Below are 26,732 nucleotides of genomic sequence, written 5' to 3' on the forward strand. Positions count from 1 at the left end.
CTTGTGCTGGTTCACCTTCGAGTCGTAATTCTCGTAATGCTTCCGGTAGTCATCTTCAACCCTTCCAAACTTCTCCTCGATCGCCTTCCGCTCGTTCTTCTTGTCCTTTCGCGTCTCCTCCTCGCGCCTCACGTCGTTCACTTCGAACCTCCTGAGCAGTCCGGATCTCTTTCCGAATCCTTGACTGTAGCTGAACGGCTTTGGTTCAATTCGACGATGCTCGTTCTCCACCGATTCGGAGTGATCGGTAAACTGGCTCAGGATCTCGGGCCGATGCTTTTGGCGACGTCTCAGCGTCGTTGGCAGTTCTGCCCAATTCCTAGACAGCTTTCGCGAAAACACACCTTCCGAGTCCGCCACTTCCCGCTCCATCATTATCGCACTGTTTTCTACTCTGCTTACTCCACTTTGAACACTTTATTCTCTGAACTCACTGTCATCTTCCCGCACTCTGTTCATGTTCGTTAACCTCCCACACTGTTTTATTAATTCGTATTTCAAGGCGCTGAGCAAAGTCTTCCGTTGCCTGAAGTGCATGCAGACTTTAGTCGCACGTCACGTCATTAAGGAAGGAAGAACGATAAAGAGCATCAGCTTTCAGGAAGCAGAAGCCACTCACTCAGTACCTCAAAGTAGCCTAGGATTCAGAATTATAGTGCTTATAAGTTAGTCGCCCTTCAAATTTTCACTTGCGGGTTGACGACCGCGGTATGTCGGTAATTAATTTACGGGATGAATTTTTTCCCTTCTTTGTGTTTGTTAAATCGCGTTATTAACGAGATTCTCGCGCGCTCGAAACCAAGGGAATAATACTTGTTGAACAATAGCGCGTAGGCGGTAGTTTGCTTCGAGTGAAAAAGAAAAGATCACGAGCCCGTTTTTTTTTCTCTCTACTCCTCTTCTTTTTCTTCTTCTAATATGCTCTAGTAGACTGTTATTTGGACGGTATTACGGTAGCTTCTACGACCGCGAGACTGAATGGGGATCATTCGCGTCTCGTGTACTAAAAGTGAAGTTGTAATCACAGTCGTTGAGACTCGTTTTTATTTTAAGAAAGTTCACGTATTATATCTACGCCTTTCTCATTCACCGTAGAAGAAAATGAAGCCGAGGAAGATGAAAAGGCAGCTATACTATAACCCCGCTTTAATTGTAATTAGGAGCACACATGATTGTTCCTGCATTTCATAGGATCCCACAACCACGACGCATACGATGGTAGTAAGTACCATCAGATTCTCACGCTGAGACCACTTTCATAGATTCGAGATTGCGTAGGCCGCTTGTTATTAACGTTAGACCAAAGATATCACGCTGACGATGGGATGGGGCGAATTCGTAATGATCCTACGCTGACCATTGTTGGGCTTATCGCGTGAGTGATTAATTCATTAATTCACATTTTCACTTCCCCACATACATCAAGTAACCAAAGCGAATGAATTTCATTCTCGATTGTCTGAAGGTTGTTCTTAATTCTTCAAGTATTTTCCTCGGAAATATCCTCATTCAACAGACATATTTCTGCGCCCCTTTTGTCCTTGTTACAGAGCCGAGCAAATATACCCAAGACCCGGAAATTAGACACGTCGATAAAAAGGCACGAGTCGACTGGAAGCCTGACGTTAATTCAAACAACAAACCGTGACAGGACCTTACAGAGTAAATAACGGAATCGACAAAGCGATTGGTTTTCGAATAAAAACTGTCACAACCAGTGGACCAACTTCGTCCTGTTCTTGTTCGTTTTAAAAGCAACGAACCTGCGATCTGTCTTTCCAAGCCGTTTCAAATCAGCAGTGCAGTTGTTCAATCAGTTTTTAAAGATTAAAAATCGTGAATCGGCATCAACGGTCATGATTTCTATTTCTCTAGCTCACGGAGGTTGGTCATCTGGACTTTAACACGTTTCAGCGTCTAGCAAAAACCGCCTATATTCGACCTTCGTGCCAGCATGCCAATTGGTCTGACCTCATCAAGTCAGTAGCCAGCAGGTTCTTATACTAAGATTTGTTTTTCACACCTCTGGTACAATTCAAGGACAAGCGGGTGGCCGGCCCATGAAACGTACAAACAAGCCGAAGATCAGTCGAGCAAAAAGAACCGAATGGGCGATAATTATTCGCAACAAATTTTCTAATCGCGAGGCCAGACGCGATGGCGACGCCAACAAGATCGGCGCAGAATAAATGCAAGTACCCCGATACGTGCCCCGACGCGTTTTACCCGGGCGATAAGTGACTGGTCACGGCTAGCTGGCTAGAAAAATATCATAACAACGGCCAGAGCGGCGTTACATGAGGTATAAAGAGATTAGCATCGACCCGTGAGGTAAGAAATCGGTTTCTCCACAGCTAGAGGCTGACTTCTGACGAAATCTTTTTAGCAGGACCTCCCGCCCGCACTGTGGTCCATTATTCTGACTCATTATTCCCCCGCGGAGATCTTACGGCTGTGGCGTCTCGAAACCGCACAATCAGCTGATTCATGAGATAATCCTTGGAGCAGCGGAGCCGCGGGATCAAAGCAGGATTAAATCGACCGATCGATCGAGAAAATCGGGACGATTTTTCGTACCGGTTTTCGGAGTTTTTAAATATTCGCGATAGGAAACTCTTCGATACCGGTCAGTTTGCAGTTTTTTTTCCTCTCCTTTTCGCGAGTCGCGTATTTTCAATTTGTGTAAATTCATTCCCGAGCATTCCACTTATACCGCTGTTAATTTGCACGGAATTCAATCTAAATTGCTGATCTATCAACGGCGGCCGCACTCGCTCTACGAGCTTCCGTGATTATTATACGTCGGTTTAATCGCGCAAGTTTGATCGCAGTATTTCTTTTTTAGAAATTTCAACTCACGCCGAGGCGATTTCACGTAAAAATCGGTAAAACCCGATCGCCGGCGAATCGAGACCTACATATGACATATCGAAGACCTGGTTATGAGGATCAATAAAACCGGTACAAAAATATTCGTAGGAAGATTTTGAAATTACTTTAAACAGTTACACGATCGTCGAATATTCTAACCACCGATATATCTATTTTTTCAAATCACTCGTCACCCGCTCATCACACGACACTCTCACTTCACTTTTGATACCGGGAAACGATCGGCTCGTATCTCGTCTGTCAGTTCGAATTACGAGGTATCGATGTCACCGTGTGGGTATAAAATATCACCTGTACTTTTGCTACCGTGTAAAGATTGACGGCAGATGTTCACACCACAGCCTTGCAGCACTCTAACGAAGAACAGCGATTCTCCAACGATCTTAATCCGGCAAGGATCGACGACGAATTCGATCTAACGCGGAGGTACCGAGGCGGTTCACCTGTGGGCATAAACACCTGACGGACAGCCGGACCGTTTGCCGAGTGTCTGGCGTTCGGGCGGAAAGCCTTCACGAGACTGATATCTGGGTCAGGCCTCGGTGCTCCGAAGCCGGGCCTCCCCAAGCCCCTCCATTATCCTGCCTGTCCCTAACCGTCCGCACCTCCTGCTTCTCTCGGGGGACGAGAAGAGCGACTTCCACCCCAAAAACGAACGCAGCGCGCGCGTCCTGAATTCCTCCACCCGTTCCCGTGCAAGTCCCGTGTAAAAGGAAAACTGTTACACCGATTTAATTGTTTGTTGCAAACACATGTGATATTAAGCCGAGTTAATTGGCGGGGAATTTATCAGGCTATATCGGATTGACGTACGAATTTATTCATGTTATTATTCGTTTATGCTTCGATTCCTTCCTATGGTTTTTTGTTTCCGTTTTTCATACGTGGAATTCTAGACTGCAGCGGCGTAATTAGAACCAATGCTCTAATGATACTGTTTACGTTCTCCGGATCATCCGACAATCGCGTTTTACAACGACCTGATTCAATGCCGGCAAAGAATTAGACTCGTTTCGTAAGATCGTCGGATCGATTTCTCGTATCGATTGTGCAGCGCGAGAAGAAACCACGCGACCTTCGATTGTTCGATAAATTTGATCACTCGTTGTTGTACTGTCAATTTATTGCTATCGAGAATCATTAAAACGATCCTAAGATTTAGACTTTTTAGTATAACCTTGCAATTGCCCATCAATTTGCTTGATTGCTGCATTCCAGTTTTTTACACCTTAACATTCCAAAATTTTATCTCGTCATAACATTTACGCGAAATTCATTTGGCTTGGCATTTTATCTTCTGTAATTATATCGACGTTGCTTTTTCTATCCAAGATTTAACTGCGTTCACTATTTCAAGTTTACGTAAAACCGAACCACTTAGACATGTTTGCATAAAACCGTTTTTGCAACGGTGTTTCGTCGTCAAAGACAACCAGGAGTCAAACTCAGTGCGGCCTACTACTAAACTAATATTATAGCTGGCGCATAGCCGCGTCATTTTACTTACAGTAACCAGGGTGTAATAATTTCATCATCGTGTCGCGTTAATTTTATAATTAAACAAGATAACTAGTTTTCGTATCCTGCAGGCAATTGAAACACGCAAATTCGTAAACTACTGTTACCACGTCCTCGCGAAATTTCTGGTCAAAAGTGAGACCGTATTCTGTTCTCCGTTGCGATCTACCGAAAGTTACGCTAAAAAATAGTTCTCACTCGAAAACTATAAAAAAGAAACGTGAACCGCATATGCGCGTGACATGAACGAAAGATTTCTAGTTCCTGGACGTGCGTCGCTAGAAGGCGAGTCTTCCTTAATGCACGACAGTCGCATCAATCAGGTGGCGAAATTATCGGTGAGAAGAAATTCGAATGTCTTATACTGGCAGGAATACCCGTTGCTTCAGTCATAAGCAATAAATTCGAATTAATTACCTACACTGTTCGTCGATCTTTCGTAAGATTCATCTCTGTCCAGTTCATGATCGTAAATAATTCTCTGGTCAAATACAGGACATTGGCACTGATTCCTAAATTATAAATATTGTAGCGTGTCAGTTTAATTTTCGGAGCAAAACGTAAATGACGGAAATAATTCTTTGGTAAAGTGCATAAGCGGATCAAGTAAAGTAATTTTTCATATTTAACGAAGTAAAACCATGAGCTTACCACAAAACAAAAGCCACCAAGAATGCGGAAATTCCTTGGTTTCCTCGATTCAAACTCAGTTCACGTGGAACGAAAATAGAATTTTTGCAGCTTGGAACCCCGATTGGAATAAAAAGTAAAACGAAAAAAAAAAATAATGCTTATACTTCGGATGATTTTTGGTAGTTGACCAACGTAGCGTGCGACATCTCATCGCGAGATACGTGATCGAAGCGTTTCGATTTCTTGCCGAGTTTGCATGGTTTCTCATCGATCGTTTGTACGCGGTGTATCGTCAAAATTAATTATTTATTTCTGTTTTGTATTCACAAAGTAAAAAGCGCGAGAATGCGATCGGCGCAAAGCTTTCTTTAATTAGTCTACACGACGTACGTTACCGTCCACTCTGCAAAAGCAGTAACAGTATGGCCGAGCGTGCCGGTATAAACGGCGGGCTTTCCATTCTTAAGATACGCGTGTGAAATGATAATCAACATCGAGGATTACAAACTCGTTTTGCCCCGAGGGCTGCGCCCGCCTCTCGTTGCAGCAGCAGAGGAGCCGGATCAACTCGATCGAGAAACCCGAATATCATCAACTTTTTACTCCCGCCTCATTTAGATAGGACGGCATGCGTACTGCAGGCACCCTCGTCGCGTCTACGCGGCTAATTCTACGCTCAAAGAGAACTGAAGAAGAAAAAGATAGTAAGAAAAAAGGAGAAAGTCAAACGAGAGGGTTCAAAATCTAACCATGAAAATGCCCGTCCTCGCCACACGCGTCTTGGGCCTTGGAACATAACCGGACAGTCCCATAATGCCCCAGGTATATTTTTAAGGTGGGTACGCACTACGTTGTCGACTAGGATAAGTCGCGCTCACCGACAAAGGGAAATACATCAGGCTTGTCCTGTCCCAATACGCGTCAGTGTTTCCCTCCGACTTTTCTTCCTTTTCTTTATCTTCTTATTTTGTTTGTTGTTTTTTTTTTTCTTTTTTTTTTCTTTTTTCTCTCTTTCTTTTCACGTTACGTCGGAATGCCATACGCGACCTATCTCACCGAAAATAGAAGGGACAAAACTCGACGTGCGGACATGCGTCTGGTTTAGACTGTAGCCGACGAAATATTCCGAGAAAAATGAAAACACACATGTATGCCAGGCGCGAGTCGTGATGTACACAGACTTTGAAAACTTCTTCTCCCTTTTCTTTACAGTTTTTTTTTTTTTTTTTTTTTTTACTCATTTTCATTCCCTTCGGCTTCTTTTCCCCCCTTTCCGTCCTTCTTTATTCGTTTTTTTTTTTTTTTTTTCTTTCGTTTCTCGTCTGATCGCTTTGTCTGTGTGCGCTTACCTCGATTGCGGATGACGGGATTAGGATTCTCGACACGAAACATCGCAGGGACTCGGATTGTTATATACGGGCGAATAATAGCTGCAGTAGCTGCAGGCATGAGAGAGGAGTCGACGAGTCGTGGAAGTTTTATTTTACAATCGGTTTGTGCAAAGCATTTGCCGAGGCTGCATACATCATCATTTTGAACCGCCAAAGACGGAGATTCCTATTCAAGTTTATTCTTATTATGATTCTTCTTCTTCGTTTTCTTGTTTGCAATAGGCAAACGGCATTTCTAAGAACGGGACGATACCGTGACCGTTATCGGAACTAGAGTAGCCACGTTATAATCGCCCAGCCATCATCTGCATACGTTATGTTTCTTTTCTTTTTTTTTTTCTTTTTCTATTCCCCTTAAAGCATACACGCGGACAATTTGACGCGCTGATTACACGTTAACACTACAAATTACGGGGTAAATCGAAGCACCGGCACGAGTCAGTATCGTTTTTCAAAAAGACGATCATATCGGAGTGGCTAATTTACTGCAAATTGAAGTTTCAGTTTACTATTATATTAACAACATGGCCATGACTCGATGCGAAGCCTGCGGTACCATGCGGCATTAATTTCCGACGATTTATGTATCATGTTACATTAATTTCTCAAGTTATTCAAAAGACAAGAATTACATGGAATCCAACGAAGATGTCGTTTCACGTCTTTGTCTCTAAATACGTACACGTTACTTCACCGCGTTATTATCGTCCGGCTTTTTTCTAATTCCCTACAGTCAAGATATACCTGCGCTTCGGAGTCACGAGCGCGACTTCACGATACAGGCGCACGTGAATAACAGATACGAACCATAAGCGGGCGAACCGTGCATCGCGTTGGTATAAATGGTTGGTTACTGCAGCTGACCACAACGCAAAGTGCAGTTCATTTTCAGCCAACAAGCTGCAGTGCAGCGGCGGCGATGGACATATGCATATATGTATGATGTGTACATAGTGCATACCGATGCAGGAAATAATTATGAACATTACAAGTGCAGTTAGTAGGTGCCGTTGTGGTTATATATCGTACGTGTACAGGTACATGGATATAGGATATAATGAAAAGATACGGCAGCTTTCCTACGGTCTTCTTAGATATTTTTTTTTTTTCTTTCTTCCTCGTTATTTCTTTTTTCTGCGAATACCTCAACACTCGGCGTATAACGCGCGTGCACGTCAAGCAGCGTGCCTTTCTTTTTCAGTTTTGAAAGGAGAACGCCGATTGACTTATATACCTACCGTGGAATGCTGCAGAAATCAGACTTCTCACTATTTTTGCGTGATTAAATTAATTTCCCGACTCCCCCGCGCCTTTTTCGGCACTGTCATTTGATTAGCTGAAACTATTAATTGCCTGGTTCAAATTAATGGAATGGGCAGAATTTCGTACGGAAAAAAATCCGGAATTTCCCACATTGTGCAGAAAGTTTCGAATGATTATACATCGATCACTTCCGGTATGGTTTATTTAAAGTATGTAGAACAATTATCATTTCCGTGTCAGTTTGCCGATTAAGACCGCGTTTTTCCTACACGGCAAGTATGGTCTAGATTTCTATTTCATTGTTGCGTATAATCTCGTGCTAGTACAGCTCACTGCATAATTCCAGCTAAGGAGTTACACCTTGCATGTAAGACTGCAGGAAAAATGCAATACGGCAATGCCGGAATTGTTAAACTTTATTACTGTGAAAACATTATAGACGAACGGGTCTATAAATTGCGGTTCAATGTCCGAGAAAATCCGAACCCCCTTAGTTCTCCTTCGTTATTACAGTACGAAGCACCGACTTCAGTCTTTACTGCATACTTCGCTGACTCTAATTAACGTTACGTCTACGCCTGCTAATTACTGCTAATACTAATTGAATTTTTCGGCCAATGATTTTTAGCGCATTGTCCTAGTCTACTTGTCCTGCATGAAATATCAAAGTAGATACGTATTATAACTAAACCTGTAGCACCTGAAACTCGGTGTAAAAATTTCACGAGGTCCTTCAGTCCCGACTTTTCCTTCGTTTTACGGCGTTTTTGTCCCTGATTGGATAACTAGACTGTTCCATTTGTTTTCACATGATTTCTAATTCCGTAATGTGCATAAAACACGTGAAACAAAACCCAGCTACGTATAACTGGTGGAGCAAAACGCAAGAGGAGGAGATTTATCGATGGTCGATGAGTGATCGTGCATGGTGTATATATTCAAATCCCTTATATCACGCGCTTAAGAAACACTCTCATAATATGCAGTAGTAGCGGGAATATCCCGAGGCCGCGGATTAAAACGGAATGCGGTTGATTGCTGCGTGCGGTTACGTTAGTCGGGTGGATCTTTTTTGCCCCTTAATTATTTTCATTTCTCTCGTTCGTTTTTCCTCTTCTTTTCCTTTTCGTAAGGTCTCTAAGGCTCGAGGCCGAACTAAGCTCACGCGTTCTTACAGCAGGAGGTAAAATTCTCAGGGACAGAGACGGTACGACGTCATTCCTGCAACCAACGAACGGACGGATGGATGTAATCGGGGGACCCTCTTTTACGGATGGATGTAATCGGGGGACCCTCTTTTCCTCCACGCTTCGACGGTCCCAAAAGTGAGGACCATGCCCGTGACGCCTGACAATTTATTTCCTCAAGAGACAGGTGCACCTCTACCCTCTTAGTCGGGGCCCTGTGTGAGCGGAACTGACCCGCTGCTCACAAGCCGTGTTGCTACAGCCTTTAACGAAAACGGAAAACACGCGTGCAGGAAGGAGCATAAATAGAATTCATAGAATGGTCTAACAATCCTCCCCACGGATGCGGATTCGTTCGGCATTCAATCCGTGAAGAATTAGGAATAATATCGATTGCTTCGATCGTACCAACTGTATTTTTGCACACTTTTCACACTACCTGTTATATTCGTCTTAGCGACACTTTAGAACCTCGTGCCGAAGTCTTTGTCATTGAAATCTGTTTAAGTTCGAAGTGTTTCGCAACGATTATTGCTGCATCGCGAGCGTTGCAAATCTTTGCGCGTTTCGCGATGCTTATTCATCGCTAGATATGTTTTTTGACCATTATACGTATGTATACGGTGGTTATATAGCCCCAGGTATATAACTGTATAAATTGCACATCGCAGAAACGATGTATGTGTACTACTTTCGTCGCGGTAGCTGCATCAGCCGTAAGGATGATGCACTGCGAAGATTTAATACCGCGTCACCGTCGCGATGCCCGGTGGTAGCTGCATCTACCTGCGCCAATGAAACAACACCGCGGCCTTGTACTCGAGGATAATCTACGTCACATCCTTCCGCTTTATCATCCGCGTTCAACATATTCAATCGCGAAATTGTGCGCAGAAGAGGTATCGTCGCGATTCGCGGTTTATTTCTGCGCCGTTTGAGCGATCGTAGAAATGACGCATTATACTTGAATAGACAAAGTGTCGAACAATATATTGAATAAAAAAATAAGGTATCGATACGAAGCTAGCTCGAGATTTTTTTAAATTATCGCCCATGAAGATTGCATCTTGTCATGTACCCGAACATTTATTTGACTTCTTATAGGTAATGCGTAGTTTTCTGCATTTATAGAAATCGTTCTTAACCGTAAAAAGTTGAGGATATAAAGTCCTTAAAAATATAGTTTTAGACCAATTTTTGTTTCGTTTTTAATTATGTAAATCAGTCGATACGTTGTTTTTTCCCTATGAGATAAAAAGATCATGAAGAAATCGTGGATGGATGTAACGGGAAACATCATTACGTCTGAATTCTGACTTCAAACGATAAAGGATTAAAAAAAAAAAAACCTTTTTTTTTTGCACGATGATCATCCAGGGTACGTCTAACAGTTTGTTCACAGCGGGTGGTGATGCGAGCGCAAAGAATCGGTACCAAGAAGCTTCGTGTGCCTGGAGTACCAACCTGGAGTACCAAAGTCGTAAGGCTTTGTTCGAGAGTCTACTAGAGTCTGCAACATTCAACAACATCTGCAGCGCAGAGCGGATTCGCAAGATTCTGACGGAAGGAGCAGCGTCGACGGGGGCCGGAAGTAGTTTGACTTGCTAATGGGATGGCAATTATCCGTACACACGACGCAAATGCACACATCGTACAAGCATGCCAGTGTGTGGGTGTTGGAACGAGGCACTTGGAGCACCTGGCCTAAATTTTGGCAAGACATTCGCCGATCTGTATGATGATTCTCGGCGGCTTTCTGCTAATTGCGATCTTTAACAGCGGCGATTAGCTGCAGGGTTGTGGTCGGTGGAAGGAAAGTAGCAAAACGTATATTTAAAGACGGTGAAAGAAACTGGTAGATCGAGATTCTGCAAATTATTCAAGTGTAACGTATGGTCTTGGCGATAATTTTCGCGGGTATTCGCAATATTAAGTGTCGCCCGATCAGCGAGAGAGCTGATTGCTCCCGTATCTCCGGGATACGTGTATACAGTTTATATACGCACTTCCGCGTTTAGTTAGCTTCCTTAATGGATTAACGCGTTCTGTGTCTGCTGCAGTCGCGGTGCAGCAGCATTAACAGACTCGACGACGAGTTTCATAGATCAGAATCCCGTTCGCCGCGCCTTTTAAATTGTCGTACCTACTTGTTAAATAAATCCTGTTTCTAGTTGTGAGCACTCAAGGTACGCGCCCGGTTTCACTGTTTCACTTGTTAGAGCAACTGCAGAACTCTTTCTGCGATACGTATAGTCAAACCTCCCCCAGCTGTCTAGCCGTTGTAAACCTAACTCTCGGCATTCCGATCTCAATAAAATTACCGGATTAGAATTAGTTGTTCAATTATTTTTATACGTGCGCCTACAGCTTCCTCCGCGTGAAAGTGCGGAGCAGCTTATAAGGTTGAGCTAACTATAAATCTAGCGCTTTTTTTCGGTGAGAATAAGGAAACAATTAAATTTCAATAAGAAATTGTTGGATGAACGAAAGGCGATGATTTCTGAAAGTTTCGTGCCGCATGTCTCATTCATCAAACACAAAATTTCGCGATCGATGCTCACGTAGATCACCAATAAAATATTCTCGAAAATAGCAGAAAGAAACTGGTAACAAAGGATTGTTCATTAAATTCTACGAATGCATGTTGAAAATCTTCGGAGTTACAAATTGAAGTAGCTGTCATTTAGATAATTTACACAATAACCGATAATGTAATGAAAAATTGTTCAAGGGTTGAGAAAGCCAAATACACACATATTGATTTCTCATTCGAATTAGAACCGTTAGTTGGACCAGGATTGGAAGAATTAAGAAAGAAATTTTTTTACAACCGCTACTTTAGCGATTGTCCAGATTCACTATTAACGAGGTGTAAAGCCTAATTGGAACTATTTGGTGAATGCAAGCTAAATAGAAATGCGAGTACACGTCGTTTGGGTCCGTATAAATAATCCCGTAATTGGCCGAATTAATAACCGGGTTGCGTCGGCTGGACGACGAAACTAATAATAAAGATTAATTAAAAATGACGGTGGTTGCGTATCGCGGGTCGGCTGATATCTGGGCCTCTAGTTTATAAGAATGCCGAGAGGGGGGAGGAATGGAGGCGTCGTTCAACACATATGATCACTCACTGGAAATGAAGTACAAATACTCGCGGAATCTCGCTCGAGCAAAACTTTTATTATATACATGGTTGTAAGATGTTTTGTGTACACTTGTAAATACCGGTTATAACATTCTGACAGATTTATTATACGATCGCGTTACGGGCTGAGGCTTTTCGAACCCGATGATGATGACTGCTAATGATTCTATCGATACGAATCGTAGTATAAGTTCGCGAGTCGACCGATATGAATGCTACTAAACGATAAATAAAAACTTTTGTGCAGGAATATATGCGATGTTGATATGTGCCTAATGCTGCAGTAGCTTCGCCACCAATTTGCGTGAAAGTAGTGAACACAATTTAATAACGTCTCGCTGAAATATCGTACAAATCGCCTTTCTAATCTTTGAGGAATTTTATTACGCAAAGCTATTTATACACGCGTCACCAAAACACTTTGACCTTCACGGTTTTAATAAGATTTTTATGATCCTGTCATTGACATTCGATCCTCTCTCTTTGATTTTCCAAGTAGTCGGATCTCGGGTTTATTAAAACATGTATTCAGGATTCAGAACCTTGAATATTCTCAGATAAATGTTCGAGACGACAGTGGACAAGATTTTATCCTGCGGTCCATGAACCGAAGGATCAGGACCACTTGAATAATCACGCTCGCGTCCCACGATCATGAAAATTAGTGCTGATCTGCAAAAAAATCCTCGCCAATTAACCACGCGGTTAAATTTTAATCGGTAATTAGACTTCGTTAATGAAACTTTAGTTGAAGGAGCTCATTTGGATTAGATACGAGTCATTATACGCCCCCGTATAGCGAAAGGGTTCGTTCCCCGTGGCATCTGGTGCGTGCAACCAGCCTCGCGATGTTCACACGAAGGTAAAATAACGCAATTCGATATCGAAGTTGGGAATCGGCTGCATGAGTCTCCTCCCGCTGAAAGAGCTACAGAGTCTGTTCGTTTTCCCCGATCTTGATTTGAGAGAAAAACTTTTTTGCTTTACTTGGTCTTCTTCTTCTTCTTATTTTTTTTTTTTTTTTTTTTGCCACCACGTCCGTCGGAGAAACCGGGAGTCAGCTCGAGACTGTCACGTGATAGGAGAGATTAGATTTCTAGTTATGGACAGGCGGCACATCGGGTTCTCGAGGCAGCTGTTCACGATGGTTGGGGTCAGACTGCGCATTTCCTCTCGCAACGCTCGCTGATCACGCAGGAAACTCGTACCTAGCCAAACCTCGGAAACATACACGCGTCCAGCGCGTGTATCTGCACCCCGGGTGAGGAATTCCAGCTTGACCTTACGGCCAGATAACTTTTCATTAACCGGGTATGGGCTACCTTTCCAGCCTGCAGGCTTGGCTCCACGCTTCTATCCACACGCCGTCCGGAGACGCGCCTTAGATGCCAATCGGATTGGCATAATATACGCGGCCATACCGCGTATTTACACACGCTTCACGTACCGCCGACCGGCGTGTGGGTGCGTTTTTTATATCTCGATCCGATATCAGCTTCACGAACTGTCAATCGGCGATTTCTGAGCCGGAAGGCCGCTCGCATACATGAATTGAATTCCAGACCGGTGATCGCTCCGAGCCGATTCCATGTCGTCGTTACTAATTGAGGGATTCGCGAGGAAAATTATACTTCTTGGTTGATAGTTTTGGAACTAAGGCCACTACTACTTCAAAGTCATTTATCCTCTGAATTTCTCAAATCTATATTTCTGAAGGAAAAGTATTAGAGGGAAAAAAATTGGAAGAATTTTAACGAAGAATTTTAACCGAAGTCAAATATTGCACATCAATTGCCGACTTTGTCAGTAGATTCTGCGAATATGCAAGAAATTTTCATTAAGATTATTTCCTACTTCCTCACAACCCGTTATCTAGTGAAAATGTAACGCGCTGATATCCACCCGAAACAGCATCGTGGCCTCATTTTTATAGGAAATATACAAAAAGCGTTATTCGAGCTGTGCAACATTTTTAGAGAAACGAATATTCACATCTGCACACTTCTAATTAGTGATTTAACAACATTGTTCAGGCGGATTTCTAATATTTTATATAGGTGCAGTCGGTTGACAATTATTTCGCCATGAAGCGTACGTAGGATAGTAAAATACAGTACTATAAGCGTGAATTGCGCAAAGTGTCAGAGCTCGACGAAGAGCAGCGCTCGTTTGTACTTACAAGGTGCACTGGTAGCTGCTGTATGAAATTTGAATTGGAATCTCGAAATGCCGGTGTGCACAGCGACGCAGTTGGATATGGGATAAGTACGGTGTCTTGAGTTATTCCGAGTGTCGCAACTCAACCCAGTTGGTATAACTTATATATAATCATATCGTGTATGTTATGTTAACGTGTGTGGTTTGTTCGATTCGTTCAAAGCGTTTTGAAATGAATAATGCCTTTGTGAGTGAAAGAGTTGAATGTACGAATGAGATCTATTATTACGAAAGAAATAATATTCGACACTCAATTCAGAAACTAATACAGATTCGGTTACCTATAAGTGTTACATAATTGCAGAGAGTCTACTAGGGAATAAATTTATCACAGGGAACAGCAATTATTTCAATTTTTAGTACATTCAATTTCTGACAAAAGAGACGAAGAACAGAATACGTTTGTCGAAAAATAAAGAAAAAAATAAAAACGAAAGTTCACGTACGTTTGAACGAACCGTGCGCAATTAATTCAATTAAAGAGATCTCTCGAAACGGTCATGTACTTTTCACGTCTGGAGAGCAAATTAGTTCCTCGATCTCGCATGTTATTACTTTGAATTAGGTAACGTTTTACAACTTTTGAACTTTGCATGACGTAATATTGCCTGAAGCACATGTGTTAAAGCAAGGATCGGATCATAAGCGAGTGCTTCAATAGGTCTCACGAATTTTTCAGGTTACATGTACAACGAACTCGTGTGTTCGAAGCCTCTTTGAAGTGATCAAACAAAAAGAAGAAAAGGCATCACGTATTGGTCGTTCAGTTTGTACCACTTTTGACGGGACTCGAATCTTAAGAAAAGATAATCCGCACCATATAATGGCCTTGGTCCCAAGTTTCGAGTAACTGCACCACATTTTTTGCTTCAGAACAGTTTTTTTTCTACTCCATCGCCTCGCGTAACGCTGCAAATTATCATTGATGGCCGACTTACCGATCGGATGTACTTGCTGATCATCTCTCCGAGCTGCGGAGCTCTGTTGGTGTGCAGAGGAAGCCTCACGCCGGAAGAGAGCTGCAGACTGCAGACCCCGGATCTGGTCGGTCCGACGCCGACGATATCCTCGAGGAGCAGAGTCTCTAGAATGACCAGGTCACCACTCGTCGTTCTCTTTATCAGCCGAACGCCATGATGCGACACGGCAACGTGCTGGGCTTCCGGATGCTGTGGTCCGATCTGGAAGAAAACGAACGTGAGATGTTTAACGAGAGTTTCTTTTTTCCATTTCATTTTCTTCGGGCCATTTCAACAATCCAGCATTCAACGTTGCACTCGCTCTTGCGCAACAAGTTTTTATCGTGTCCACCTTCGGACATATACGTATAATAAATATGTACATATATATATACATATATATAACCACTACATTACATAAAATAGTGTAATTACGATGCTTTGTCCAACACGCGAGGTACCTCGTCTACCTACGTCGGATTACGCAAGTACGGATTTTCCCCCGCATTTTACATGGTGGGAAACGAGACGTGGGATGAACAATTCAGTCGGGTTACCTCACATTGACGACTTTAATGCGTCTCGAATTGAAGGTGATGAGATTGTTCAATGAAAAAACTATGATGGCTTCGTCAAACCCAGTAGATATTCTTTTGAATAGGACATGGAGGAAACAGGTGTTTGTTCGTACAATTTCTGATGGAATTCATTGACGAAGTGGTAAATTCTGTATATTCTGGAGAGCATTGATTTCCGAAGGAGAATGATAAAAATAAGTCCGTTGAATTTAATAAACATGTTTGATAAGCAAAAGCTAGTAAGCTTATAAAAGTTCAAGATTAAAGACTTACCGAAACTGGAAAGATCCTCGCGAAATAGATCGGCCACTGCTTGGCCATGTCGACGACGTTCTTTTTTATCGTAATCTTGTGCTGAGTGCTCTGAAGGTTTTCCAAATTGATTCCGTAATTGTCAAGCATTTTGAGCATGTTCTGCCTATCCTCCTTGTTTATCCTGATGCTGGAGGTGGCGAGTACATCGTACGCAACCTGACAAAAGACGAGATGAAGAGCTAAAGGACTGGTCAAATTCTCGTTAGGAGCAAAGACCTCCTTCTTGACTCTGAGGGTCCATGTAACGCGGTTGTAGGTGAAATGGGCAGTGGATGCTTGAGGGTACAGCTTGGTGTCAACGACCTCCTGGGCCTTCTCGATCTCCGGCTTCTCAACCGGCGGCAGAACGGGCTTCAGGAACTCTGGCCACTCCTCGATCTCGATCCTCTCCATCTTATCGGTGTGATGAGTCGAGGCAACGCTGGATCTCCGCTCGGCCTCGCGGTCTAGCCTTTTGAATCCCTGACGCTGGGCGGCGAATGAATCCCGAGTGTTAGGGACCACTCCAAAGTCCCTCGAGGACGGCATTCCGAAGCTGTCCCTAGACTTTGGCGAGACGTCTCTCATCATCCCGAATGAGTCCCTCTTCGCGTTTGTCGTGTCAAATATATCCCTACCCGAGGAGTACGCATCCCTGCCGTAAGGCGTTTTCGACGACACCGCGTCGAATAAGTCGGAGGTTACGTCCTTCCTCGAGTCGAAATCGGCGCTCCGGTTGTCCCGCGTCGAGCTGGCCATGTCCGTGCTGTCCTTGCCGTAGAAGCTTTTACCGTTTTCGTACTGCGTTCTGTACTCTTGCGACTCCCTGAGGTGCTGCTGCGACGCGAACAGGTCTCGACTCTGGCTGAACATGTCCCGCTGGTTCTTTGGCGAGTGGTCGAACATGTCCGACTCCGGAGAACCCCGGAAGACCTCGCGACTCTTTGGCTCCACTGGAGCCGGTGGTGATCTGGGCTGAGGCACTCCGGATTGACTGAAATCAGCGATAACAGCATCGTCATGTGGGCAACGCATCACCTGATGTTCCACTCGTGCCAAAGATATTCACCTGTGACTGTACATGCTGCCACCTCGAGGACTGGGTGGCTGCGGGGGTGTAACCGGAGGCGGGGGTGGCGCCGGCCTCTCCATTCGCTCAATCTGACTGCGGACCACTTGGGCCTGTGTCATCATGTCCGTCGTTCCCTTCGACGTTACGCTCTGGGCGTCGTCTCCAGTTGTTGACGCGTAGTCGTCCCACCTTCCACCTGTGGTAGTTCATAATTCGTAAAAATTCAGGAATGTCGAGTGATGTTCATTGTTCATGGGGAACAAGATTTATTACCCAGCTGCTGTTCCAGCAGTAGTTTCCTGTTGTCTTCCAGTCTCTTGACCTTGCCATCCTCTCTGGGTAACGCTGGCTTCTCAGTCGTCTTGGTTGACCTGACGCTATGGTTTGCCGTCACCTTTTCTAGCCGCTGTCTCATCTCCGAACTGAGTTTGAGCTTGCCAATGCTACCAGGAGACGGGCGTTGAGCTCCGATTTCGAATCCAGATCTGTAGAGAAAAAAATAGACATGACGTTTGCTTCTAGTCATCTGCTGAAATAGTTATACTTGTTGAAACACAAACGAATACTGACTTGGACTTCTTCTTCTTTCTCTCCCCGTCGTCCTTGTGTCCATCTTCGTGCCTAGATGGGCTCGTAGTTGCGTTCCGATTGTTGGAACTGCGCTCCTCACTTCCGTTGACGTTTTCAATCTCGAATTCTTCCCATTCGACACCACCCTCGGCAGAGTTCTCGCCCTCGACCTGGTACTCCTGGTACTGAGGTGTGATTTTCCTCTGTTGATGTTGTTGCCGCATTTTGAACTCTATGAAGCTGTCTTGAATCTGAGCCTCAGTAGCGTCACTCGGTGGGGGCCACCTGAAAAAAATTACACAGTCAAGAAGAAGAAGTTGAAGAATACCGACCAGAAGGAAGCCCGCAGATATTCACCTCCACTTTCCAATCCTGACAGTCTTCGCTCTTCCATATGGATCGAGGAACGGCCTGGATTCCGATGGGTCATTGAGTTCCAGCGGTGGCGGCATCGGCGGGGGTGGAGGAACGCCCTTGCTGTTGCTCGAACTGGAAATGTTGCTCTCGACGCTGCTCTTCCGGTTCTTAAGCTCGCTCAGAACGTTGGTGAAATTGGTCTGAACGTTTCCTTTGTTTACGTTGGTCCGCCGCAGCTCGGAAGACGAGGATACTTTCCTCTCGTTCGACTTCCGTTCGACGCTGATCTTCCGCACCCCGTAATCATTGCTGACCTTACGGGTCTCTTGGCTTCCGCTTCCCTTTCGAGGAGGGCTCTGAGACCGGTGAACCTGCGCCTTGACAACCACCGTTTCCTGCCGAACTACCGGCGTCGACTGCGCAGGCATTGTACGCTTTTCTGTCGACCAAAGCTCGCCGTCGTTTGGCTCGCGGAAGGAGACCTGGCAGGTTGCGAGTATTGGGTTAATCGCAAAGTTCATATTTGGGGAAATACTTGAAGAAGGGTCAGTGCGAATCACAACTTTACAAATGTCTGTGTGGGTATAAATTTATACGTGAACATAACGGATTTTAAGTTGCGTGCAAGGTACAGTGGACAGTTTCTTGTGCAGATGTGAATCGTTATTAAGAATCCAGACTACGAGTAAACCGGCTCAAAGTTAAAGGTCGATCACTCTGCTGATCGCAAAATCTTTAACAGATTTTCATTGGATTTCAAATACTTTTAACAATTATTTACATCGGCGATGACTAAGTGTTTGACCCATCGATTGAGGCCGGCAGCCTGGTAGTCTGTGAAACAACGATTTGCTGGACTATGCCAGGGTTATTATATTAATAGAGCAAGTTCCGTGCGTTAATAACACAGTGCAAGAAAGAGAATATACATGAGGAATAGATGTCTGATTATCATTGTCCTGCGTTTAAAGCCAGCTACAAACTGGTTCGTGTTTGCTAAGGACACGCAAGTTACTTGCGGGCAGCTTATTATTCATCACATTTTTCACAATCATCAATTCCACGGTGGTTTCAAGTGGGCGTAATACTGCAACTCGCGTCTCTTTCAAAAGTAATTATTTGGATAGTTGGTCGGAGAGCAATGGCTAGGGAGATAATAACTGGCAGTGGAATTATCTTGAGCGACTATAATCGTGGATATGAGACAGAGAACGTGGAGACTCTTGTAATAATCGAAGGTATCCGCTGCTCTAACGAGTTTCGGAGTTGCTCAACGCATGTAAATTGGTAAATTAGCCATAGCTAGGCTAGAAGACGGTGTGTCTCAAGACTGGGTTGAATCGAGATTATCCAAAACCACCGGGGAACTGAGGCGCGAAACGGAGTATCCTTAATGAATTAAGAAGTTTGTAACAGGTGAGTTGATGAGCAACGAAGAGGACGCCATGCCGCTCTGGTTTGCTTGCCTCATTTGTACCCTAGTGCAGACTGATGAGTATAATTTATGCTAGGCATCTATAGTTGAACGAATAGATACCTTGGAATAGCGTCCGATAGAGTCATTGGGGCCCAGTTCGTTCATTTTGTTCGTTTCATTCATTTGAATCATTTCGTTTTGATTGTTTGGGGCTGGGGGGGCTAGAGACATGCCCAAAGGGCCCGCAGAGTACGTCGGAGGAGAAGGCATGTCCTGGAAACACACACCGATACCATTCCCCGATTTCAGACCCAAAGAAATCTCAACCACAAGTGTAGATGGTTAAAAATTAAAAAAAAAAGGACACGCCTTTTTTCAATCCAGTTATTATTTCGTCACGTGCGACGAAGATTAAGTTTTTCAGCAAGTGAAATATAAGTCAGTAAATTAGTAACAGACTTTGCTATGATTATAAAATAGTGCATATAGGTATAAATACCAAGTTATTTTCATCGCATAAATTAGATCTGGCTGACACCCGATGATTCATCACTCACCAGGCTTCAACCGGTTACTAGCACGTATTCTCTTATAGTCCGTTTACTTTCATCATCTATCATCGTGCGCAGAATTAAAAGTTGTTCGGTATTCAATGTCAGAATAATTCACACCATTACACTTGATTATATTTTGGCGCTATTAGTTACGCATTAGCAAAACTTTGTGTTATTGGCATTAGGTTCGTAAATCATGTTTTCCATTATACTCGTCATAGCTTTGAAAGCTAATTGTGCATTGGCAGAATTAAATAATTTCGTGCAGATCTTTTTACACGTGTAAAACGAGTATTTCTAAAATACTGACGTAATTTAAGACTGACATCAGTCGTTCAAAGATGAGTAAGCTAATCATTCATTTCACGGCTATGAGGAATATTGGTTACAGCGTAAAGTATTCTGAATTGATCGAAAGATTGTCGTCATTATGATGACGATCAGTAATCGATACTGATGATCTGGGTTACCACCCTGAGTTATGACTTCACCTGACGTCGTGCAGTTAAAATAAAATATAAGCTAATACAGAAGTTGGATGGGATCCAACCACTCGTTGAAAAATCGTGTTATTTACAGTTCAAAAATTGTATCAGCGTGTAGAACGATTTAGGTATTTTACAAGTGATGCATTCAAGCTATTTCCAAATCCATGGTGTGTCAACCGTGTAAAACAAAAATCAAAACTCATAGAAAAGTGTGTGTAAAAAATATCGTATTATATGCATAAAGACTTTGTACAAAAGTATCGTATGAAATCTCTGAAGTCTCGTTTTTTTCTGACTTACCGGCTGCTGAGCTGCGTTCTGCGGGCTCTGTACCAAGAGCTGTTGGAGCGCTTGATTCTGGGCCAAGAGTTGCTGCTGAATTTGAATATTCTGCGCCATAGCACTCTGCAAAAAAGCCCTTTGCAAATTCTGCTGGTATGCAGCAATGTCGTTGTTCTGGTTGGGCGGAGAGTTCGGGTACTGAGCGGGCAGGCTGAGGCCTTGCATGTTGTAAATGGGAATGGGCATGAAGCCAGAGTTCATTCCGGGGTTTTGCTGATTCTGAACAGGCTGAGTCGGGCTGAACATCGGCATCATCATTGGAGGTGACATCATCCCCGCCGGAGACATCGGATTGAAGTTGAAAGCAGCGTTCTGATTTGGAATGTCCATATTCCCGCCCCCCTTTATCCTCGATGCAATTTCCTCTGGGATAACCGAGACGATTTCACTACCTACGAAACTCTCTTTAGTCACCCAGCTCACGAAATCTCCTATAGTCTTCGGCGGTCCTCCTCTGTTCGCTAAGCCCTTGATACTCGCGGCCAGACTTCTAGCGTCCGAGAGCTCGTCCAAATTACCGTCAAGCACCGGCATGAACAGTTCATCCAGAAACTGATCTACGTCAGATGCTTGACTTGGAACCCGCACTCTCCTTACGTGGGAAGCCAGGGAAGGTGCCTCGCTGGTGTCGGACATTGCGGACGACTTCACTCCCCCGTATTCGCTCTTCTCGATATAGGCTCTGCTCGATTGGCTTCCAGGAAAAGCGCGTTTCCCTGAAAATAGAGAAGCGGAGGCTTTTGTCATCGAATCGAGTTGCGTCATATTGCAATGGTCTCAGTATCTTACCTGGGTACTGCGACTTGATGAATCTCGTCTGTGACCTGATGTAGCTACTCTTGTCGTCCTCGGATCTTCCGGTTTGGCTAACCGACTGAATGTCTGGGTATTCGAAATCGATGGTCAAGTCTTCCTCTTCCAGGATATTGGGCTCTGTTGTTCGGCTGATGCGGCTGTATTTCCTCTCCTGCATGATCTCAGCCCTGCTCATATACTCAACGTTCGTCACCGCCGATGTTTCCCCGATTCTTTCCAGGCTGTGGTATCGCTCGTTCAACTTAGACGACGACAGTCCCAGGTTCGCAAGCTTGCTTGGTGGCGTCACGGCGTCCGGTTGCAGTAAATTGTCCAAACTTCTACTCCGCTGCTTGTCCTTCTCAAAGTAACGGTCATTCAAGGCTGATTTTCGGGAGAGACCCGATTCAGAAGTCTCTAGTATTCCTTCGTGAGACTGCTTTCTCGTCTGCTAAAATTTTTCAAGATTTGAAGAAAAAGGTTAATAGAAAATGTTAAAAAACTGTACAAGTGATTCATCATGCTCAGGAACTTGTCTTTTAGTTGTGAAATCGATTGCTTACAGAGCAAAATGACTGAAAAAAACTTTGTAGCTTGATAATGAACGTCAATTATTTCTTACAGGAGCTTTGGAAACTGGTGGTTGCGGAGGTGGGACAGCTGGCCGTCTCGGAGATTGAATTTCCGTTTCTACGACTGGCTTTTCAATGACTTTCGGAATTGGTTTTCTCTCCAGGGGCTGGAACGTTTTCAGCACAGGCGGTTCGAGCTCCTGTTCTAATTCCCTCATCACTTGAGCATGCTGAAAATGAATCAATCAAATGAACAACCGTAACTGATGAATGTTGAACTGCAAATAGAGGCAATAAAGGATACACAAAAATTCACCTCTCGCTTCTTGATAGCTGGGAAGCTGTTCTTCCTCTGTTCCATGAAGATATTCTTAGCCGAAGGGAAAGCGGGAGTGAGTTCCATTTCCGAAATCAAATCCAGAACGTAGTCAAATCCACTGGTTTCAGTGACTATAGCGTCAGGCCCGTCTAACTGATTCCACAAAGTGATGGTCCAGCCTGTGTTATCAACACCATGATTCTGGACTGCGAGGTTAGCCAGCTCTTCACACGACGTCCAAGAGTCGACGGCACAAGTAGTAGTTTCACCTGAGAATTTAAAATCCATGATAAGTCTTGTCACAAAGCTGATTACCACATTTACTGCGAATATGATCACTTCGCCCAACCCACCATCGTAAAAGCCAACGCTTAGCGCCATGTTCACTCGGTTTCTGTTTGCTCGCCACTCCAGAACACAGGGTGGATAATTTCTGGCGACTTGATAGGTCGCTGATTGATTGTTGTTCGTCATTCTGAGCACGGTTCTTTCACCCTGAAGAAGTTTTCGCTGACAGTAGGCCTTGTAGCCGTCATAAGCGTGGTCCGAAACGTACCTGAAAAGTAATCTCATGCGTGAATAAGATGCACTTGCGCAATGGAGAAGTGAGCAGAGAAGAAGCTTTGAATTTTATGTTAATCTATTTTAATTGCTTTTTTGTAACTCTGTTTCGTCGTTTAGAAAGCATGTCTGTGTCGGATGTGTTCGCTCCCACTTTACAAATACCGTAACAAAAGAGGTGAAGAGAGATTGATGGATGCGCAAACGTCGAGACACTCCACAGTCAAAAGAAGATTCATTTTTTAACCTCATTCCAAGAATACTGACATCGCAAAATTTCTTAAAGCGAGATGAAAAAACTGTTCGTTCTCGCATTTACAAGATTTTACTTTCATCCTCGGAACGTAGTGTTGAGAAATATATCATACGCTTACTTGAGAAGGTATTTGAAGAGTGTCGGACTCGGTTGGAAGGCTGATAAACAATTCGACAGCAAGAGCCAGCCCCTCTCCTTGTTAGCATCATTCTCATTTTTCCAGGTCTGATTAGCCAATTGACAGAGAATCTCGTCTCTCAGTTTCTCGTTGACTATCCCCTTGTTGACAATGTAGTCTCCCAGAGCTTGCTCACGCTTTCCACTGAGGTTGTTCTCGTTCATGAATCGCAAAAGCATTTTGAAAATCATCAGGGAGTCAGTGTAGTCTTGGTCCCGCGCCTTTGCTAAGAACGGCGTCTTGATCGGCTCCCGTTTCATTCCAAAAATATGACTCTTAAAGTAGATATTCGTGAACTTGGAGAACTGGTGCTGGTCAATGTCAGCCGGAAGACGATAGTTGTAAGGCTGCGGCACCACGGGACCAACTACCTTGAGCAAATTCCGTTCCGTGTGTGTCGGGTGCCAGTCTGCAAAACCGAAAAGAAATGAGCAAATACTGGGACTGAATGCGAATCTGAAATCGCGCTACAAAATTCACCGTCTAGTTTGCTGTAGATGAAAGCAAGCTCTGCTGGAATCTCCAGATGATTAACACCAGCCACAGCTCTGGAGGCTCTTTCCTGTTCCTCGCGCTGTTGTTTGGCCTTGGCCCTTTCCCTGCTGGCCTTCTCGATCTCAGCCCTCTTCTGCATCTCGGCCTTGAGGACCCTGAACTTGGCTCTCTCTCTTCTGCCCCTGTGCAGCTTTTGCGCCATAATTACACCCTTCTTAAGAGCTTTGTAGTTTTTTCGTTCGCGGTACCCGCGATAGACCGCCTGGAGGAGAACGGTGCTTCGAGAAATGTTCAAGAATCTCCTGCGAGCGAGGAAGCCTCTGGTATACCGCTGGACGGTGATGGCAGCTCTTTCAAGGATCAGCGCTCTGTTGTACTCGAGAGTTCTCTCGAGTGACTCTCTCAAAAAAACTCTGGTCAGTCCCAGCTGATACTGAGTATGTGACTCCTGTGGAGCAGCCTTGTCGAGGATCATTCTGCACAGTTCCTTGTTCGGCGCACCGCGTGGTAGATTTGTGTGCACCAAGTATCGGTAGCGGTCTACGAAGTGACTGAACAAAAGGCGCACTGGGTAGCCGGTTTTACGAATGCGAATCGTTTCCAGCATCCCCGTGTAACGTAGCTGTTCCAGTACACAGGGCATGTCGAACTTCATCGGCGCCTTTTCTGTGTTCGGTTTTATACAGCGTACGAACCATGGATTGCACCTGAAACGCGATAAAAATAGTTTCGTTCATCCAGTATCGTTTCGTCGATTGTCTAACTGATCCTTCACTTGCGATTTTTTTTCACTTACTGTGACATCAGGTCTAAAAGCTGCTGCAAGCTATCGTGGAATCTGGCCGAAACTGTCGGCGTTCGTGGCTTCATCGTGACGAATCTGCCGTTTGGCTTGTTCATGGTTTTGTTTGCTTCGTGAGTCGTTCTCACGTGTTGGAACATCTTGCTGACCATCTTGAAGTGAATAAGGAAGTTGATAAAGGGGGTTAAGATTCCGTTATGATTTTACAAACAATTATCAACTCACGAGTATTTTACTGCTGATGAGCAGCTCGACGACGTCAGGTCTCAGAGTGTCTCTATTTTTGTCAAGGAAACCCTCGACATTATACCAAACCTGACCTGCGTAATGTTTAATAGCGAATTCCGCCGAGTTCATTCTCGGCCTGGAGTAAAGCTCACTGAGGGCATGATTGTAGTGGCACTTTTCCAAAAAGGACAAATCACTCGCCTTTGGGAAGTTGCTTTCATCGTCCAGGAGGTGAAGTATCCCCACTGGTTTCTTGGCGATCAGATTTATCACTGGGAGGTTGTCCTAGAAGGTTGTTAAAATCGTGTTAACGTGAATTTGAAAGTCGCGATACACCTTAAACTCCCAAGTATTTTCGTTCCCAACTTACAGTATAGTTAATCATCGTCCAGTCGATTTTTTCCTTCGCGTACTCCTGCTGTTCAAGCTTAAATATGTGCTTGTTGAAATAGAAGTGTAAATTTTCATTCGCGTAGTTGATGCATAGCTGTTCGAAACTGTTCTCTGTGAAATTCTCAAAACCGAATATGTCCAGAATTGATATCGCCGAGGTCTGCTTTGTTCCCTTATAAACGATGTGATTTACTCGAGCAACGAGCCACGCAAAGAGGGAACTGTACAGTGCTTTCGCAAACGCGTCCCGGGCGTCCAAGGCCTGGTCGATGTTTAGGGCAGTTACGACTCTCTCGTTTCTGGCTTCCTGTAATCGTAAAGAACATTTTTTCTGAATTCTGCCGCAACCTTCTCAATGCCCAATTGAAATTTCTCTCCAATCTTACGGTCGTCTTAGTGGTTAGCGCCCTGATGATACCGTCCGCGTTGACCTGGAGCAGGTGTGCGGCCCAGCGAATTTCAGCGTCGGATCCAACCTCGACACCCTCCTGTCCATGTCTCAGTTGCTTCCGGTGAAAGTAAACGTTACCCAAGTGCAAAACGCTACCAAGAATCCGGAATATAGTATCTTGTTCCTCAGACGTGAAACCCAATACTTGCATGGCCGATAGCAGGGCTTTGAAGTCCTGCGTATCATTCTTTCCATCGATTTCACAGCTACCTCCCTGGAGATTTGTTTATTTGAAAAAAATACCTAACTCCGGAGAGACAGGATGACCGTGAAAATAATTTCGAAAAAAAAGATTTTTTTTTGTTTCTCTCTGCTGATAATTTTTCGGCAACAAATTCACCGAATAAAAAACGTTGTCCACACCTATACATTCGTTTGTGTCTCCGATAATAGTGTCGCATATAAATAGATTCACACACAAATTGTCACCTCCGCAGTGAAAAATTGAATGGGCATCTTATTGCGTAGCTTATAAATATTAATGAAAACACACGCACAGGTATACGGCAACGTGAATATGGATATAATAAAGTGTTGTGGACTCACCTGGTTCAGGTAGAAGTATTTATCAGGCGTGAGCAGACCGTACTTGTCACGCAGTTGTTGATCCAGACCTGCCAGGAGCTCATAAAACACGTGGTAATTTCTCTCCTCCGACGCCTGCGTTACTATTCTGCTCTTTTCTAAGAGATACTGGGTCACTCTGCCGCCGACTATCACACCGCTAATACAGAAAAGGAACACTTATATTTCTCAGCAGGAAATTGCCAACGATCTCTGGGAAACGGATTGCTCGCACTCA

The 26,732-nt window shown here is 44.1% G+C and overlaps 1 protein-coding gene across 3 annotated transcripts in view; it reads right to left on the bottom strand.

The window, feature by feature from the left end:
* LOC107222532 (unconventional myosin-XV) overlaps window positions 1-26,732 on the bottom strand; it is a 53,761-nt gene that overhangs the window by 7,290 nt on the left and 19,739 nt on the right. Inside the window, exons 8-26 of one of the 3 annotated variants that reach the window (XM_046730257.1) lie at window positions 26,477-26,654; window positions 25,866-26,144; window positions 25,457-25,786; window positions 25,084-25,371; window positions 24,853-25,010; window positions 24,042-24,763; window positions 23,502-23,970; window positions 22,920-23,122; window positions 22,564-22,835; window positions 22,298-22,477; window positions 21,670-22,123; window positions 20,839-21,596; window positions 19,617-19,769; window positions 18,080-18,561; window positions 17,723-18,007; window positions 17,426-17,637; window positions 17,150-17,348; window positions 16,060-17,074; window positions 15,188-15,430 (exon numbers count right to left, since the gene is read on the bottom strand). In XM_046730257.1, the coding sequence (XP_046586213.1) occupies window positions 15,188-15,430; window positions 16,060-17,074; window positions 17,150-17,348; window positions 17,426-17,637; window positions 17,723-18,007; window positions 18,080-18,561; window positions 19,617-19,769; window positions 20,839-21,596; window positions 21,670-22,123; window positions 22,298-22,477; window positions 22,564-22,835; window positions 22,920-23,122; window positions 23,502-23,970; window positions 24,042-24,763; window positions 24,853-25,010; window positions 25,084-25,371; window positions 25,457-25,786; window positions 25,866-26,144; window positions 26,477-26,654 (6,880 nt within the window). Of the gene's footprint in view, window positions 1-15,187; window positions 15,431-16,059; window positions 17,075-17,149; window positions 17,349-17,425; window positions 17,638-17,722; window positions 18,008-18,079; window positions 18,562-19,616; window positions 19,770-20,838; window positions 21,597-21,669; window positions 22,127-22,297; window positions 22,478-22,563; window positions 22,836-22,919; window positions 23,123-23,501; window positions 23,971-24,041; window positions 24,764-24,852; window positions 25,011-25,083; window positions 25,372-25,456; window positions 25,787-25,865; window positions 26,145-26,476; window positions 26,655-26,732 lie in introns of all 3 variants that reach the window. The other 2 variants (XM_046730256.1, XM_046730258.1) reach the window with 2 other exon arrangements.

The sequence above is a fragment of the Neodiprion lecontei genome, chromosome 2 (assembly GCF_021901455.1).
Source record: "Neodiprion lecontei isolate iyNeoLeco1 chromosome 2, iyNeoLeco1.1, whole genome shotgun sequence".
Lineage (NCBI taxonomy): Eukaryota > Metazoa > Arthropoda > Insecta > Hymenoptera > Diprionidae > Neodiprion > Neodiprion lecontei.